Raw genomic sequence first — 17,700 nt, forward strand, 5'->3', positions numbered from 1 at the left:
CTACAGCCCTCAGTGTGACTCACCTCAGCCCAGAGCAGGTGCCCTCGATTCTGTATTCACAAAGTGGGGATCGTTTTCATCTGGTTATACTCCTTTTGCAGCCCTTTTTTTTGCTCCTGGCACCTGGAATTGCCACTGGATTTGAGCACTTTCTGGCCCCGTGTTAAACAACGTGCCTGGCTTAGGCCATGGCTGGGCTGCTCTTCCCTTCTTTCCTGGAGCAAGACGCGCGCAGGCAGCAGAAAGCTGTGTTTTAGCAGGATTTTGCACCGTTTTCAGATGTGTTATGCTTGGTGCTTTGTTAATGAGATGGGGAGAGGAGGTGGGTGCTCACCTGTAAGTCCTGTGGGAGTTTGTCAGTCTCCCCCAAGCCTTGGGGAGCACCTGGGTGACCCCACGCAGCCCCCACCTCTCGCCAACTCAAAGGGGAGTTTCACCACGGACTTCACTGGAGCTCGGGTTCCCTTTCATATCCGAGCCACACCACATCCCTTTTCTCAGCAGCCAAATTCTCTGACGCAAAGAACAAGAAGAAAAGCAAACGGGCAATGCAAGAAATGCCACTGGGCTGTGCTCAGAAAGGCCAGGCCAAAGCAGAGAGAACCCTGAGCTGAGGTTACTACTGGAAGCGTTAGCGAGAGCCTGCAAAAGCTTTAATATTCTGAGGTGAGACATTTCATACACACTCTGCGTTGTATAATTAGGTATGACAATATGCTGCAGGCAAGAAGTTTGGAGACTGCTGGATTCCATGCTGGCTCCTTCCCACAGTGACAACGTTTGTTCCCCAGCTCGGGAGTTTTGACATGAAGTTTTGTGCCCATAAGCTCTGCCCCAAAGGGACCGTGTGTCACTGCACTGCAGAGCTCTTCACAATCTTACCATGGGCACCAAAACCGGGGAGGCTCCTTACTGGATCCTCTGACTAACGAATGGCATCCAGGGGCAGCTCCTGCCCCAGCACACCAGGAACAGGAGAGCAGCGTGGCTGTGTCACCCAGGACAGGAACAGAAAGACAGCAGAAAAGGCAGCCTCCCCTCTCCTCTTAAGTGCGCTGCCGCAGCACCTCCTCTGCCACTACTGTTTATCTGGTTGAAAATAAGCAATCAAACAGGTCACGGAATGTTTCTGCAGGTCTTTTACACCGGAAAGCATCTCCTGTCTGAGCACACTTGCCTCACTTTCACCTTACACTGACATCATATTTTTTTCCAAGAGCCATATTTAACCTTTTTTATTTTTCTTGCAAAACCCACCCTACAAACACGGTGCATTTTCAGGAAGCCACATTTAATTGTAGCAGTGCAACAGGACACGCCTGGATTCAATTCCATCTGGACCTACGGAATGAGGGAGAGGAGGCCAAGATCTCCACGATCCCTCTCCTGTTTGCCTGATAAACTGAAACGCTTCTCAGGTTTGGCAGGTCACCCTGGCCCCGGCTGAGGCGCTCAAGCAGGTTTTGCAGCCAATGTGTGGAAGATCCTGGCTTATGTTGGAATCTGCTGCTGGTTGCCAGGTTTCCTCCGTTTCTTCTTCCTCTTGACCTTGGATACACCAGTGTCCATCCCACTGGAATATTCAGATCGCAAGATCTCAGCAAGGCGACGCTTGCCGTGGGTCTTCTTGAGAACGTCAGACCTGTGCAGAGGGAAAAGAAGAGGGATTAGATTTCCTTCTCTCCAAAATGCTGCTAGGTGGGTTACTTTATTTTACAGCTGTAGAAAGTGACATTTGCGTATTAGCAGAAGAACAGCTTCCTTTTCTTGAGGCTTGATTTGAAATTCTGTCTCATGCAAAATTAGATATTGTTGTGACAGGTTTTCACAAAGGTGGCAAAATATCATGCCGTTTTTAAAAGCAAGCCTTTGTTCTGTACAAATGCTCTTGCAGGGGTGGCGGGGAGAAGGAGGGAAGGTTTTGTGCTGAAGGCTGATGATTTAGGTGACACAGCAGTTTGAAAATTATAATAATAAAAAAAAACCCTAACAGCCTTAAGACATTGAACAATGGAAACATTTTATAAACAGAGCTGAAATCCACAGCTTGGAAACAGAAAAACCCCAAACAAACAAAGCAAAAAACAATAACAAGTCAGGAGTCTAAAGCCAAAAGGCCCTTTTCTTGAAGTGTCCTGCACATGTTAAAAGCACCTTACAGGCTCCCTCTCGAGAGAGCGGCTTTTGCAAAGGTAGCTGCATTCTACCCGGACACAAAACTCCAGTGTGGATCTCCCTGTAGCCCTAAACTGCCAGCTATAAATACAAAACCTACTCAGCATTTTTCCACCACCAATTCTTCCACCATCCTGCTCTATGACCTTGGGCAAATCTCATCCTCATCGCTATCACTCACTGATCTGTTTAAACAGCAACCTCTTCAGTGCAGGACCTGTTGTTCCCTACCACGTTCCCATGGTTCTGGGAACAACGGGGTCTCCATAGCTGTTGGTGTCTGTATATTGCACTCTCCTCTTTATTATAAGACTTGTAACAGATCCTAAAGAAGTGAACAGAGAGCTATCTGTCCTCCTAAACAGGCTGAGGGAGTTGAACGGAAGCCCCACATCCATGCTAGCCCGTGTTAATACATGGACCTCAGCTGCCCTGAAGGCTGCAGCCCCTCTTGTAGTTCGTTCGGGTGCCCAGACCTGTGCTGGGGGTCACAGGAGAAGGAAGCACTTTTGGCTGCAGCAACAGATCACCAGGCCAGGGTGGGCCGTCAACCAGCCCTGCTCAGCTGTGGAAACTTCATAGTGCAGCCGTATCCTCTGCTCAGCCCCCTCCACCACTCGATAAAGTTTCTATCTGATACTTCCAGTGCATCTCCAAGCATTTACTGCAGTAACTCCAGGGTTACCAAGCAACAGATCAGTTTACCTAACAACAGGGAACTGTCTGCTGCAAAAGGACAAGAAATCCACCAGTAGCTGCCGGGCTGAGTGTCAGCTCAGCAGGGAGGTTGCCCAACGCTTTATTATCAATCAGGTGAAATCATTGCCCAATTACTAAATCAATACCCCCTGCTGTGGTGATGAGCTGTACATAGAAAAACAAGGATGCAGGGGAAAAGGGAGGTTTCTCCTTCTAACCAGGTCTACAAAAATCAATGGCGTTGTGCCACAGAACCTATGCTGATCACCAGAGTTGAAAAGCAGCTGTCAAGGCCCTGTTTAACCATGAGATGGAAGAGCCACAGGCAACAGCAGTGCATCAGGTCAGGATCCCTGGCCCGATTCTGATTCCTGTTGTAAACCTGTGGTTTCTCCTCGCTGCTCAATTGGTTTAAGTCCCTGCAGTCAAGACAACATTGGTGAGGAAAAACACCCTGTGGCTATGAGAAAAAGCCCAGGAGAACAGAGCAAGACCTTGACACTCGCCCTCTGAGCATCCTTGTACAAGGTATTTAATTTCTTTGGCCTTCATGTCTGCTCTCGCACCTCAAAACCCAGGATAAGTGCATTCTCCCTGTTGCTGAAGGCTGGTGTGGTGTTAATTTAGAGAGCGCTGTGTGGTGATACCATGGCAAAAACCTTTGCAGAAAGGCTGAGAGCGTAAGATGCCTTTGCAACGCAGACAGAACCCATGTTCCCATCACTGGATAAACATATGGATTGTCAGCATCTCTGTCTGTGATCTCACAACTAGATATCAGGCTATATTGAGCCCTAAGGAGAACACATCGTGTTAGTAATGGGCAAAGAAATCCCCAGCCCTTTAAATCCAACCCCCCCACCCCCAAACACAACAACCAGTCTTTAGGTGGGGAACTACAAACCAAGGCAGATAAAGGGAATTTGCAGGGGAAAAAAGGGTTCATTAATGACTAACCCATCCCAATGTGCCACAGTGCCAAGATTTCAGCAGGGCTTAAAGCAGAAAGGAATGTTCAAATGGATGAGAAAATAGCCACTTTTATTAGCTGGGGGAAAATGAGACAGGAATAGAGAAGTCATAACTCAGAAAATGAAACAGCCCCAACAAGCAAGTTAGGAAGAACCTGTCCCTCAGCACACGCTATTTGACTTCTCTGTGTTAGTGTCCAGCACACTGGGTGTTGAGCGCTGTGACATATTGGATGCCAAGCAGAAGCACCACTGGACTACTGCTCTTTTACACCAGACATGGGCCATCAGGACTCCCATAAAGGACAAACGGGAATTGGCAAGTAGCCAGAGAAACCAGCAGAGATGAATGTGCACCACGGTCTAACTTCAAGTGGGAGACCCATCATCCCTTTATGTGCAAGGCTTAGCCTGAGACCCAACCGCTGCTTTGGGCTTTATGTTCCAGGTAGAGAGAACAGATCACCCCAGGATCTATTTAATCACCTCATTACCAAGGGGAGACAAAGGTACTTTGCGCAGTGAGGAAGGGAAGGCAGAGAGCCCAGTAATTGCTTGGCATGGTCTGAGAAAGCTCTCCTCATCCTCATGGGACAGAAGAAGGAATAAAAGACCCAGGTTTACAGCTGCCTGTGCACAGCTGTAATCGAGTTGCAACCTCACAAAAGCAGAGAGACGAAAAGGAAACAGAGGAACTGTCCCCCGATGACTTTGTTATCCTGAAGGGCTGGGAAAGATCAGTCCAGTGACAAACTTTTAAAGACAAAAAAACCCTGTCCTCCTCCAGAAAACTGGAATGATTTTATACACTCTTTAACCATGAGAAACTTGTGAATCTTGCTAAATACGTCACTGAATGCTGAGAAGGCAGGAGAGGAGCATGAAGAAACATGAGAGAAAAAGTGTCCAGGCAACGGAAGAATAAAATCTGTCTTTCCTTTCCTTCTGCCTCCTTCTACCTCCACCTGCAGTGCTACTCCCAGCATGCTGCTCCCCTTCCCCATCCCACTCTGGAGCTGCAGTGCTCCACAGAGGTGCTGGTGTTCCTCAGAGGGAATCTAAATGATTTGGACCGGTCTCCTCCTCCAACCCTTCAGCTGTCAATTCTTTGCTTTGCTCAAGAGTATCAGAAAAGATTCAAGGCAAATCTTTCTTCATGATATGGAAAAAAACCCGAACAGGTGATCCCCATAGGTGATGAGCCTGAAATCCTCTTTGTTTTTTTCCAGCTGTGTCTTCTGAAGTCCCTCCTAGCTTACATGCAACACACCTTCAACACACTTGGTTTGCAACTTCCACACACCTTGGGTGCTCGAAGGCTTTGCGAGCTCTGAAGACACCATCCATTGAACTCCACAATCACTAACAAGATGGTAAGGTAAAAGAGACCACAGCAAAACCACCCAAGACAAGCATACTGAACTAAGCTTTGAGGATGTTCAATGAAGCCGAGGTCCTGAGGACAGCTCCAAGGCATAAACATACACAAATGTTCCGTTTCTATATAACATCCTATCCATCTCTCAAGCACTGATGATAAGAATTATCAAGTTTCACCAGCTGATTTTGCCAGATTGAATTTGTTTCAATATGCAAACCGTGATCCTGGATGTGGAGACTCTCAAACATTCAGGCTTGAAAAGACTGAGTGAAAAAAGTAAGGAAAATCTGACCCCATTTTTCATTTTCATTCCAGAATTCCAATACCAGCATTTCATTGACACATCTGCTTCCTTAGAGAACTGAATCACAAGCTCATCTCCAAGCCAAAAATGCCTACATGCCAGAGTAATGGTACATGTACATGCACAGCTTCTTGGACATCATTTGATGGCTCAGAAGATGCCTCTACTAGTCTTTTTACTTAAAAAGTGAGCAAGCTCGCTCTTAGAGAAGTCTCCTACAACATGGTTGGCACTGCTGTCCGTTCCTTTGTCCTGAGCTGTGTGAAGGGCTGGTGCAATGCAGCGCAGCACGTGCAGTGACCTTTAACCAACTCACAGCATCTGCAGCAACCAAAGGCTCCCAAATTGCTCCAGCTGAGGAAGGAGTATCAAGTTCTGATACACAGACCCAGAACTCACGGTGTGTCTTTGGAGGAGACAGGAGTAAGCCGTTTCATTTATCAGAGAACATTTCAACGTGGATCACGCTATCAATCTGCCTGACAGCATCTCCAACAGCTCTTTGAAACTTTGCCAGCAGAGCTGGGTTACCTCTGGGCCAAGGCTGCTGCAACACCTGCTTTTTCTGCTTATACTGTTGGATGAAGCATCTGTAGTCAACACAACCCTGTTTGGGTTGGGTTCTCTGGTGTTGCGTTTTGTGGGGCAGGGGCAAGAAATTCATCAGCAATCCTCCACTGCTCTCGACAAGGCAACAGATGGCCCAGGAACTCTGTTCTCAGCTGACACAAACACGAGCTTGAGGAGATCAAGGAAAATTATTACCCAGTCACTTTGAGCATCAAGTGCTGTTCCAGCAGTTAAAGCAGAGCAGTCTTCATGCCAAGACATTCTGAAGAGTAAAGCCCACCTTACACCTACTGAAGGCAACTGTATTTTGGCTACGCAGAAAGAGGCAAAACCCCACAGCTTCACTTTCACTGACATCCCTTGGTCTTCACCCCATGGAGAAACGATGAAAGCACCACCAGGAGGCTCGGAACCTCCCAGGATTCTTGCCTCTATCAGGCTCTTTCTCATCCTATAGGACAGAATATATTTCAACAGAAAGAGCTGATCATTTTTTGGTGCACGCCAAACAGCACAAATGTTTTCCAGCTCCATGTGCAAGCCCTATTAGCTCGCTCAAAAATGGACCAAAGGCTCTGTGCTGTGGCTGTGGTGGAACAGGACAGTAATAAGGGCATTGCTGTGTGCAGATAACAATCAGATGGATTTTTACAGTTACAAAACTTTAATTTCATGATAGGACTTCTTTATAACATGGCGATGTGGTAAGCAGGATTCATCTGTGTCCCTGAGCTCCTTTCAGGAAGGGTGATGGCGATGTTTCCTCTCACAGCAGCCACACCTCTAATCTTTGGATCTGTTTGCGCTCCAGTGCACGAATGCATGCTCTTACCTGAGCTCCAGTCTGGTTTTCTAGAACAGACTGCCCAAACCAACTGAAATTCCTAATGGGCAGAATTCCAAACGTGCATTTTGACTAATTAAATGGTATTAGGAAAGCTGTAAATGGCAAGCAAAAAACTGGCAGGCAAAGTGCTTCTAATGATTATACAATTGCTGTGCAGGGAGGCCCAGCTGCAGCCTTGATTCACAAACCCTGTCAATAGAATTATTAGTCTTTCCAAAATTATCAATGCCAAGACATTCGAAAGTGGAATCACGCATACGAGGCAGGAGAGACGTAAAAGTCTACAAGCTTTCACCCGAAGGACACTGCTGCCCTAGCCATACAAAGGACAGATGGGGTCACAAGGTATATTTCCCAGTAGGAGTCTTAATTCTACCTGACCACTAAACACTGAAGAAGGAAATAGCACAATAATCTTGCAGCCAAAACCTTAAGCGCACAGCAATATCCATATTCAGAGCAACGGCGGTGTAATAAAGATGTAAACCACTGCCTCCAAACAGAAGCACTCTGGACACTTTTTCTTGATCCCAATTTAGTGAAGGTTTGGATTTAAACTCTGAAGCATCAGGGGATTTTCACCTTAAATCTTTTTGCACATGCTGTAGCAATTATGAATATACTTGATACTCATAAGTAAATTCAGCCTTTCTGGCCTCAGAGATATCCTGCAGCAATGAATTCTACAGGACCTATCTCTTTCTTTGTAATGGCTCCAATTCCCAAACAAGTCAAATTAAGTTGCAACTCCTCATTATAGCAAAACCCTTTGGGGACATACACCAGCCTTCCAGAGTTCAAAAGGAGCAAACAGACCATCAGCGGCCACAGAATCCCATAAAACCCCACTGATCCAAAGTGTAAAAGACTGGGAAGCACAAGGATGCTTGCTGGAATGGAAATAGGTCTTTCAAAAAACATGTCTATCTGCACATCAGTTACTTCCTGTGCGTGCTGCTTCTCTGCGGTGAACGAGAGAGTTAATCCCTCAATGAAAGCGGGATCGGCTTCCCTGCATCTACCCTTCAGTAAAAGCATGAGCCCAGACACTTAGTGAGCCCATGTACTGTAACTTAATACATAGTATCTGGTTCGTGTGCTCATCCCTCACCTAAATAAAGCATTGCATCTTTCAAAAACGTCTCAAGCAAATATTTTTCCATCTTGAGACTGGGTTTTGCAGGAATCGCTACAGCTAAGGGGACAGGTGGTTTAAAAAACACACATGGAAATTTTACACATGCATTCAGGAGGAGAGGGCTGCTTCCACACCTCAGCACTGACCATCACACACCTGGCTGCTCTGCCTTCCTGTCTCACCATCCCCAAGCCAACTCTCGAAGGAGGCGCTAAGCACAAAAGGAGACTTCAAAAGAAATAAATTTTTTTTTGTCCTCTTTAGAGAAACATTTAATGATTGCTTTTACCTCATTCCAACCTGGGCCGCCTGTTCTTTATTCTCTGGGCAGGTGCTGAGAGATGAGGCTTTAGTGACCAGACTGATCAAAACCAAGTATCGGATGTTTGGAGACAATGCGTAATGCGACAACCAACACTCAAGGTATCACACAAGAAATATAATTAAAAAGATTGCTCTGTGACTACGCTGTTATAATTTCAAGCCTTGCATTTTACAATTAAAAACCATTTGTCTTCTAAATGGCAGCTTAACTTCTGCTTTCTACTTTGTGTGTGAAATCAAAAGCAGTTTGCTGGAAGTTAACAGCACTACCTTGAATTTATGCTAGAGGAGACTGAATTTGAATCTGTATTCATTTTCTCTAAAACTATCCCATAAATACTAATACAGTGTGTCTCTTTTTTTTTTAAGCACACAGAGAGAGAGCTGATTAGAAGCAAGTTTTGCAGGCAAGAACAATTGTTGCATGTCACAACTTCGGCTATTTTTGCAGGGTCTTAACTTTCCAGATGCTCCCGGATTTGAAATCTGGAGCTTGAGCCATGACAAACCTGTGCAAAGTCTGTCCACTTTCCCTGAGCTGCAATTATACAATCCACGTGCAAATGAGCTTCCAAATCACTCTCAGACCATTTGTTCTAACACCTCCACATCCCCCAACCCCACGCGTCCTGTGCATAAACTACCTACTGTATCTTGACCTTGTCTGTACTATAATAGGATGAAGACTTGAGGAGGAGGAACACTGTCTAAAAGAGGTTCATAACAAGGGAAAAAGTAGCTTTAACAGAGTAGCAACATCATATGAACAGAGAGAGGCATTGTTGCGGGCCAAGTAATCCTGTGACACGCTACTGTCAGTCATAGCTTGACACCCTGCTGGGCCAGCAAGACATCAAAGCCCACCCCATACCATCTTACATGCTCTTTATCAGCTAATCAGGCTATTCTTCCTGAAATAAAGCTCCCTTAAATCCCCTGCTCACAGGGGCATTCCCATCCTGTTGCCCATCTGCTGGTGAGGGTCAGCTGAAGCAGGAGGCAGATCAGTGGCCTGTCCCTGGTGGCTGCTCAAAGCAGGACAATGCAGTCTCTAACTTTTTGTTTTAAAATCCCTTCCTCTTTCATTTTTTTCCCCCCAATATATGTACATGTGCAAGAGATGTCACCAGCCCAGGAACAATTATGTGGCTTAGTGCTTTAATTGCAAGGCTAACGTTTGCTAACGGAGTCTGCAGCAACAATTACACAGGAAGAGTCACAATCAACACTTATAAAAGGAAAAGGATTCTTGTCCTTTGAAATATTGCAGTGATTTTACTGGCAAGGCAGAGGTGCGTATTCTGCTCTTTTGCTAGGGAAGACAGCGAGCCCTTAATGTTGTAATCTCAAAAGGGAGGATATTCTCTCTCTCCTGTGGAACCAACTCCAAGTAGCTACGATCAGACATACCGAGCACCATAAGCTCCATTTCAAGCAGAGAAGAGGTTTCAGGGCTCTGCTCCTCCAGAAGCATCAGGAAAGTCTCAAATTCCTTACACAGGAAAGGAGTACCTGGGAACAGCCCTGTCCACACACCATAGGGGACAGGGCTGTAGCTCTAGGCTTGCTACAGACTCTTCCTGGGATAAATCCAACTTGATTTCGCAGAAATGCTTTTGCCAGAACTACTTAAATCTACAGGCAGCAGAACACAGGTTTGTAAAGGGATCACTTCTACCAACAGATCTGCCTTTTGATTTGGGCTTCTACTTATTTAGCTGCAGTCAATGATATGATTAATAACTCAAAACTACACTGTAGGCCTCCCTTTTCCTTCAGGTACTAAGCTAATATCTTCCTAGGGAGAAGAATAAGCAGTCCAAGCTGCAGCTGGTCATTCCGAGGACAGACACAGTTTATCCCATGGCAAATCTGACAGGAAACTGCTGGTGAAACTCCGAGCCTACAAACCACTGCCTGTCTAAGGTAGAAAGGTGACAAAAAGGGCCAGGGGAGGCCACAGAAGGCCTTTAAAGGCAGTAAAACACGTACATTGCTCCTGATGCAGTGGTATTTGTCAAGGTGAGGAAGGAAGAGATTATCTTGTGAAAAAAATCAGCACTTGTACAGCCTTACTAATAATGTGCAGGACAGTCAACTTCAAATCTGAGAAGTGAAAATACAGATTTCTCTGTTACTTTTTTGATGCTTTTATCATCCCATGCTCTACATCAACAGCGAGTACTTATGAGCACAGATGTACCCGTGAGACAATGATGAGGACAAAGAGCTGCTACTGCAGATGATCCTGAGCCAAGGACCATGGCTCTCTGTAGGACTGGAAGTGGGGATGTGAAAGTTAAAAAATCTGGCAGGTTCTCCTACAGAAGTGCTTGGCCACGACAACAGGATTGCTGCTGGAGTTCCAGCAACCAACACCTGCACAAGAATAGAATCACTCCAATACATTGTAAGTCTCCTGCTTCACTCTGGAACACTGCCTATACTCCTCCTCATCCTTCAAGGCAGCTCTCAAGTGAAGTATAAATAAATATTAGACTGTTTCTGCTTGTAAGACTCTTAGAACATGGCATTTTTCAAGTGCTCAGAAAATGGAAAGGCTGCACTAAAACTCAGGCTGGTTTATACAGGTGCACCTCCACACTTAGCAGCTTCTTTCAAACACAGCATCTTTATCAGAAATCAAACTACAAAGTGAGGTGCTTGGTTTTGTTTGTTTGTTGTTTTTTTTTAAACTGAAATCCCACTCAAATGTTCAACCAGGTTTGTTCTGGGCTCTCCAAAGCCTGTAGAAAAAGGGGAATCATAGAATCACCAGGTTGGAAAAGACCCATCAGATCATCGAGTCCAACCATGAATGAAACAACAGCTCAGAGAGCAACACAACCTAAGCCAATAGCTCGATGTGATTTGGGCTCTAAGGAACAATCACACATGACCTGTCCATGGCAGAGCAGTTGAAACTGGATGATCTTTGAAGGTCTCTTCCAGCCCAAACCACTCGATTCCTGGAGGAAGCACAACAACCTTGAGGAGCAAAGCACACCATGGTTTGTCATACAGTGTTTCTCGGCTCAGGAATATCAAGTTGGCTTACCTTTTTGGTCTTGGCTTGGTTTTCTTCTTTGAGCCTGTAGCTGGAAGAGCAGTCAGGTTCTGGGGGGCGTCCCTCAGGCCAAAGCTCTTGGCTACATGACCTAGATGGAGAGTTTTGATGTGGAAGATGTGCTTGAGGTTCTTGGGATAGGTGGTATACGCACAAAGGAAAGACTGCAGTGCTGAGGGGGGGAAAAAAAAGGATAAAAAGTAAATTCTGTTTGCTACTGCATTTTTATATGTATATATACACACATACTTGAAAGATTCAGCTGTTCCAGCTGAAAGGACACTGGTCTTGTCCTTTGGGATACCTTCTGGTCAGCAGCTGGTAGAAAAAGGTTGTTAAACAACCTGTGAAGGTTGTGTAGTACCAGTACAATCCCAAAAGGAGGAGTTAAGTGGTGGAGAAGCATCAGGAACTGAAAGAAAGTGACATTAAGTTGCATTAGGTTTGCCTCTTGCAAGAAAGCCCCTTCTGCCCAAAAGTGTGATGTCTGTCGCACACCTCTACAGAAAAGTTGTTGATATCACACGGTAGCAGATAAGGAGAAAGAGAATACAGATACAGGGATGAAGAGAGGGAAAGAGAAGTGTGTGGATAGCATAGGAAGACTCCTTTGATATTACAGTCCCAGTAGTCCACGCATTTTTCACCAGTTACTAGCTAGTCCCTTATAAATATCGGAGAGCCAGCTGGATTTCCTGACTCATCATCACGCTGAGAACAGAGCTCACCTTCTCAAAAGGGAAAAATAATAGAATTGCGTGCAAATTTCCCTTCACATCTTTATATTCCTGTAATGCCCTTCCCTCAGGGCTCATTGCTCTAAAGACGATCATCCACTAATATGAACACTGCCACTGCTCCTCCACATACCCGGAACGTTAACTACACCCAGGCTGTCCTTTCTGCTATGGGGAATAGAGGGGACTTTCTGTAAGGAAACTCTACAGCTCAGAAATTGCCTCCCTTCAATCCCCTGCTGCTCCTCTACTTGCTAACTCCACTGTGTCCCCCCAGCCCTCAGTCCAACCACCTCCCACGTCTTCCTCTCTCCCTCAAGCCCTGACAGCAGCAAGCTCTAAACTCTAACCTCTTCTGCCCTTGCCTGTTGAGCCACCGGACCAGCAAGTTTGCCCACAGCTTAAGTCTAATCTCTTGGAAGCAGCCAGAGATTGGAGTTTATGAACAGTAATAAAAATGTCATTTTAGCAGATCAGCTCCTGGAAGGACCCAGGGAATCCATCAAAGCTCTGTTTACTGAGTAAAGCGAACTCCTTTTCCCAATCGATAAGAAGAAAAGATTGAGGGTTTTTTTTTGCACTTTCTTCCCAATTTCACAATGCTACTCTTTCAGAGGCATCTGAGCATCAAGGGACCTGTGTTTTCCGAAAACAGAGAACGCTAAACTCCAAATACCCTATCTCAGTGTCTCATTTGAAGGTCATCCTGCTGAGGGCTCACAAACCAGCTCAAATGCTCTCCCAAACAATAGTCTACTGCTTTTTTTCCATGAAGTTATTGGTCACCTGCTATGAGAAGGTGTAACTCTTCAAAAGGAGCAATACAAACTTGCTCCTGCTCAAAATTTGGTCCTGTTGGAGCTAATATAGCTGTGTTTCTTGCAGCATTTGATATGGTTGATACTAAAAATCCTGTTATTATGAAGGCTGAGATCACCCCCTCTACTTCTTGAAGTGGAAAAAGCTGCTGGTACTAAGCCCCTCGATCAATTAGAGAATCAAGGAATCAAAGGCCCTTCTCTTCCCAATATCCTGACAAGACAGTCCTGAGACAGAGCATGTACAACCAGGGAGAGGTGTAAGACACTAACCCGAAGCTCAACTAACAGCCCTGCCAAACCAGCAGATACACAGCTCACACAACTACTTTACTTCTGAGGAGTTCAGAGCTGCTAATGTTCATTACAGCACCCATGAGATTCAAATGAAGACCTTTGCAGGTGTGATTCTCTTTTAAATCTTCACTATCAGGTCTTCATATCTCTCAGTATTGCCAGAGTCATGTCTTCGAGCTCTTACGTGCAATTATATTAAAAGCTAATTTTTTTCTAAGTTGAAATTCTTCTATAATTTTGTGATCAAAGAGATAAGAGCTTTATGAAAACAACGCAAAAAGACTCGTAATAGTGTTGCTCAGGCCGTAACTCACATAAAGGATACCTCATCTTAATGCCACAGAAGCAAATTGCCATACAGCAGTATTTGCCACACCAGCATGAGTTTAAGGCAACGTATGCTGGCCTGGGGTGGGATTCAGACTTGCAGTCATGTAAGAGAGTGGATTTAGATTGATCTGAGGGGCTGGAGCACCTCCCATATGAGGACAGGCTTACAGCTGGGGTTCTTCAGCCTAGAGAAGGCTCCAGGGAGACCTTAGAGCAGCTTCCAGTGCTGAAAGAGGGCCTACAGGAAAGCTGGGGAGGGACCTTTTACAAGGGCCTGTAGTAATAGGATGAGGGGGGATGGCTTCAAACTGAAAGATGGGAGATTCATATTGGGTATTAGGAAATTCTTCACTAAGAATGTGGTGAGGCCCTGGCCCAGGTTGCCCCATCCCTGCCGTGGATGTGTTCAAAGCCGGGTTAGCTGGGGCTTTGAACAACTTGATCCAGTGGGAGGTGTCCCTGCTCATGGCAGGGGGTTTGGAGCTGAATGATCTTCAAGGTCCCTTCCACCCCAAACCATTCTATGAGTCTATGAAAACCACCATGGATTCAAGCATCATGCCACAGCACTGGGCTCCTGTAACTCTGCTGTCCCTCTCAACATATGGCTGATGAGGGCAAAAAGGATGAGAAATATGCTCAACTATTGCTATGAAATCAGGAAACAGAGGAGATAAGCATGATTTTCTTCCTTACCCTTTCTGTAACCAAGGCGGCACAAAGGATCAGTCTCCCAAGCTTTCTCTTCCCCTACAGCTCCAAAACGGAGCACCTTTCACCATGCAACCCTTCAGATGAGAATCCTGTTTCCAAAAAGGGGCTCCACACTTCATGAGATTCATCTTTCAGGTATTGGGGCCCAGCCGTACCCCTCCTCCCACCCATTTCACTGCTGATCAGTCAATCAAGTTTGAAGGGCAGCACCTTCACTGAACCATTTGATATGAGTTTGGAAAACACGGGACTGAGAGGCAGGGGGGGTGAGTGGGCAGGGAGCCACTCGCCTTTTGAAAGCAGGCTGCAGTGAAAACACTGCTTATTAACATTGACTAGGTCAGAAAACGGGGAAAAAGAGAAAAAGAGAGAGAAACAAATGCATCTCTGGCACAGTTTCCAATTGATTGTCTGCCATGAAAGCAAAAGCCAGCTGCCATGTTAATTATTCATGATGCCTGGCGCAGAGGGGAGGAAGAGGGGGCTTATGGAAGCCACTCAGCAGTGGAAAATTTGCATATGTAGATAGCAGAGTAGGAAAAAGAGGTGGAGAGCTTCTGTACAAGATAAATGGGATGCACAACATTTAAGCATTTCCTGATAGATCTCTTCTTCTTGTCCGTGGCTAAAAAAGTTGTTAGTGCTGAGGTCAGCAACAAGTGTGTGGTTATGCGTAGTGACATACGCTGCACGGAGACAAACCCCAGAGCTAAGCGCGACCAGAGCCATTCAGTTGTTGTCCCTGTCACAGCCATTTCAGGTTAGACGTTCACGTGGGATATAAGGGATCCCAGGGGAACAAACGAGCTCATCCATGCAGAATCGAGGATTTGATCATTAGTCACATGCTTTGAGACTGCGGACTTAAAAGTGCAGCTATAAAAGTAATGACAGCAGTCCAAGCAGCACAACACACCTGACAATGGGTGCAAGCAAGCTGCTGCATAGCAAACCTCTAACAGTTTTCACTGCAGGAGAGAGGTGTTTTGGAACCCTGAGGTAAAAAAATCAGCACTGCAACTACCAGTGAGGTGTGAGAGAATCAGTGTAGTGACAAGCAGTGGCAGGGGCACAGCAGGGTGCGAAACAGGAGCATTTCAAATACCTTGCCCATCAATATGGCCGTGCATCATTAAAAGAATGCAGAACAATCTGAGGTACACAGGTAATAATAGCACAAGCTCTACTCATTCTGTTGTGTCATCACTGAACAAGTCAGTTCAATGTTCAGAATGGCACCTTCGACAACAATCACTTCTCATGATTATAAACAATTTTAATGCCGAACTACTATTCTGAGAACATCCCTCCTTGTCTGTGATGACACTGTACAGCTCAAAGGCCAACTTCCCCACCTGTTTTTGGACCCTTTGGTATGTGCACTAGCACCACCCCTGTACGCACATGCATACAGCAGGTGTACATGATGGTGATGGGTGCCTACACTGCAAAAACTTTTTGGCTCCCCTCCGGAGACTGCTGAGCATTTATTTGCCTACCACATCCATGGCAAGTTTTTTATCTTTCCCCCAAATCCACCTTCCTCTCAATTTTCCAAACTGAGAAGCAGAAGGGAAGACTTTCTTGTACTGCTCAGTGACAACTGCTGCGTGTCCTGCTTGGCAAAGGTGGGAGGTCAAATCCCAACAATTATTATTAAATCCATCCCATTTTTTTCCTCCTGCCTTTTTAAGTAGTTTGCCTCTCTCTCGTCTTTCTCCCACCCCAAACAACCACCTTTAGTCTAAGATCCTTGCCTGTTAAGAATTGCTCCCAAGGCATCCTGTCTTACAGGCTTCAAATTCATTCCCTGGTGCATACGGAAAGCATCCAGCAGGTATTGCTCCAGGATGTGGTTAAGCAGCTCACCTGTGACCTTCCCAGCAAAACACACAGAATCTGCTCACTCATGTGATTGGGTCAGAGCCCTCGGATGTGAATCCTATGAGAAGCCAAGATTAAACCTCATTTGCACATAATATGGCAATGCAAGAAATTAACATTTAATATCATCGCAAAGCCTTCTGGGCCCATCTCAACCCCCTATAGAGCCCAACGGTCCCAAAATGTTTCTTCCAGGCCTTTTCCCTGAAGCTCTGCCCCAGAAGAAAACCTTGGCAGGTTTTGAGCCCTTCTGGAACAAATGAAAAAGCAGCGCACTGACCTTTCTTTGCCCACCGGACGGTCCCCTCGCTGGAGTGAACGTAATTCTCAAATTTCGTCTGCAAGACGGTGGCCCGCTCCCGGACTTCCTGAGGGTCCCTGCCACTAGATTTCTACAAGGGCGATGGGAGTATTAGAGGAAAGAGAGAATTTGAGTCAGGAATAATGAAGCAGTTTACAATAGATTTAATAACAGTAAAATCACACAGTAACCACCCAGGGGCCAACAAAGGTAATCCTCTCAATATTACTAGAGAAAAAAGATACAGATAAAGATGTTAAAGCAGCCAGTGAGCGCTGTGTGGCGAGGAGAGCAAATCAGTTTTAATTTTGTGTTTTCTAACATCTATCACACACTTTTTTCCCTTTACTTTCATGTTCTTTTTTCTTTTTCAGATTCCACAGGCCAGACACCACTGCTTGTTTCCACTGGAGTCACTTGGAATAACTCCCCCCAGGCTCTACCTTAAGAGTTTTAGACTGGTGCTGCAAGTCCCCTTGTAGGGTTCCCCAAAATACCTGAGCTCGTGGGGCAGGTCTACAACTACCCCAAGTTCCAGAGAATGGACCAAACTCAGTACCTGTGAATAGAGCTAACTAGGAGAACTCACTAGTGATACCTACGTGAAGTCCTCTCACTGCCAACAAGTCAGACTTAATCTAACTGCCATCACATAGTTCCTCTAGAATAAGAGAAGCCCCTTGCACCAAAGGCATGACAGAAGAAACCTCCTTAGAGCAAAGGTGTAATTTCGCATGTGCTCAAGCTTTCCCAGGATCTGACTGTAGGATGCAGTTCAGGAAATGGAAAGCAAACATTCCTAGGAGCAAGCTGTTACCAGGAGAACAGAGGCTGGCTCATTCTCTCTCTCTCGTACCCAGACAGAGAATGGAAATATGGACAAGAAAACAAGAGAGTTTTTGATGAAAATCTGACAGCAAAGCGCGAAGCCAAGCATCCACGGATGTGAACCTCTCTCAGGAAAAGGTCACAGTTCTCAAAAGCTACTCAGACAGGAACCAGCATCCAAGTCTAAGAGTGCCAGATCCAAGGCAGTAAAACTTGATACTGGTCAACCTGCTCGTCTGACCAGGGCTGGCTGAAAACAAACATCCAGCTCCCAGGCTCTGCACTAGGCCTGTGCCAAGGCAACAATTCTGTTGT

At 45.7% G+C, this 17,700-nt stretch overlaps 1 protein-coding gene across 5 annotated transcripts in view; it reads right to left on the reverse strand.

Annotated features, from left to right (window-relative positions):
* Window positions 1-1,124: 1,124 nt before the first annotated feature.
* Window positions 1,125-17,700, reverse strand: part of DDX31 (DEAD-box helicase 31) — a 46,956-nt gene continuing 30,380 nt past the window's right edge. For 2 of the 5 annotated variants that reach the window (XM_069873256.1, XM_069873255.1), the window contains exons 18-20: window positions 16,537-16,648; window positions 11,468-11,648; window positions 1,348-1,642 (exon numbers count right to left, since the gene is read on the reverse strand). In XM_069873256.1, the coding sequence (XP_069729357.1) occupies window positions 1,492-1,642; window positions 11,468-11,648; window positions 16,537-16,648 (444 nt within the window). In that variant the 3' untranslated portion in view covers window positions 1,348-1,491. Of the gene's footprint in view, window positions 1,643-11,467; window positions 11,649-15,921; window positions 16,315-16,536; window positions 16,649-17,700 lie in introns of those variants that run through there. The other 3 variants (XM_069873257.1, XR_011338860.1, XM_069873258.1) reach the window with 3 other exon arrangements.

Source organism: Phaenicophaeus curvirostris, chromosome 20 (genome assembly GCF_032191515.1).
Source record: "Phaenicophaeus curvirostris isolate KB17595 chromosome 20, BPBGC_Pcur_1.0, whole genome shotgun sequence".
In the NCBI taxonomy this organism is placed as follows: domain Eukaryota; kingdom Metazoa; phylum Chordata; class Aves; order Cuculiformes; family Cuculidae; genus Phaenicophaeus; species Phaenicophaeus curvirostris.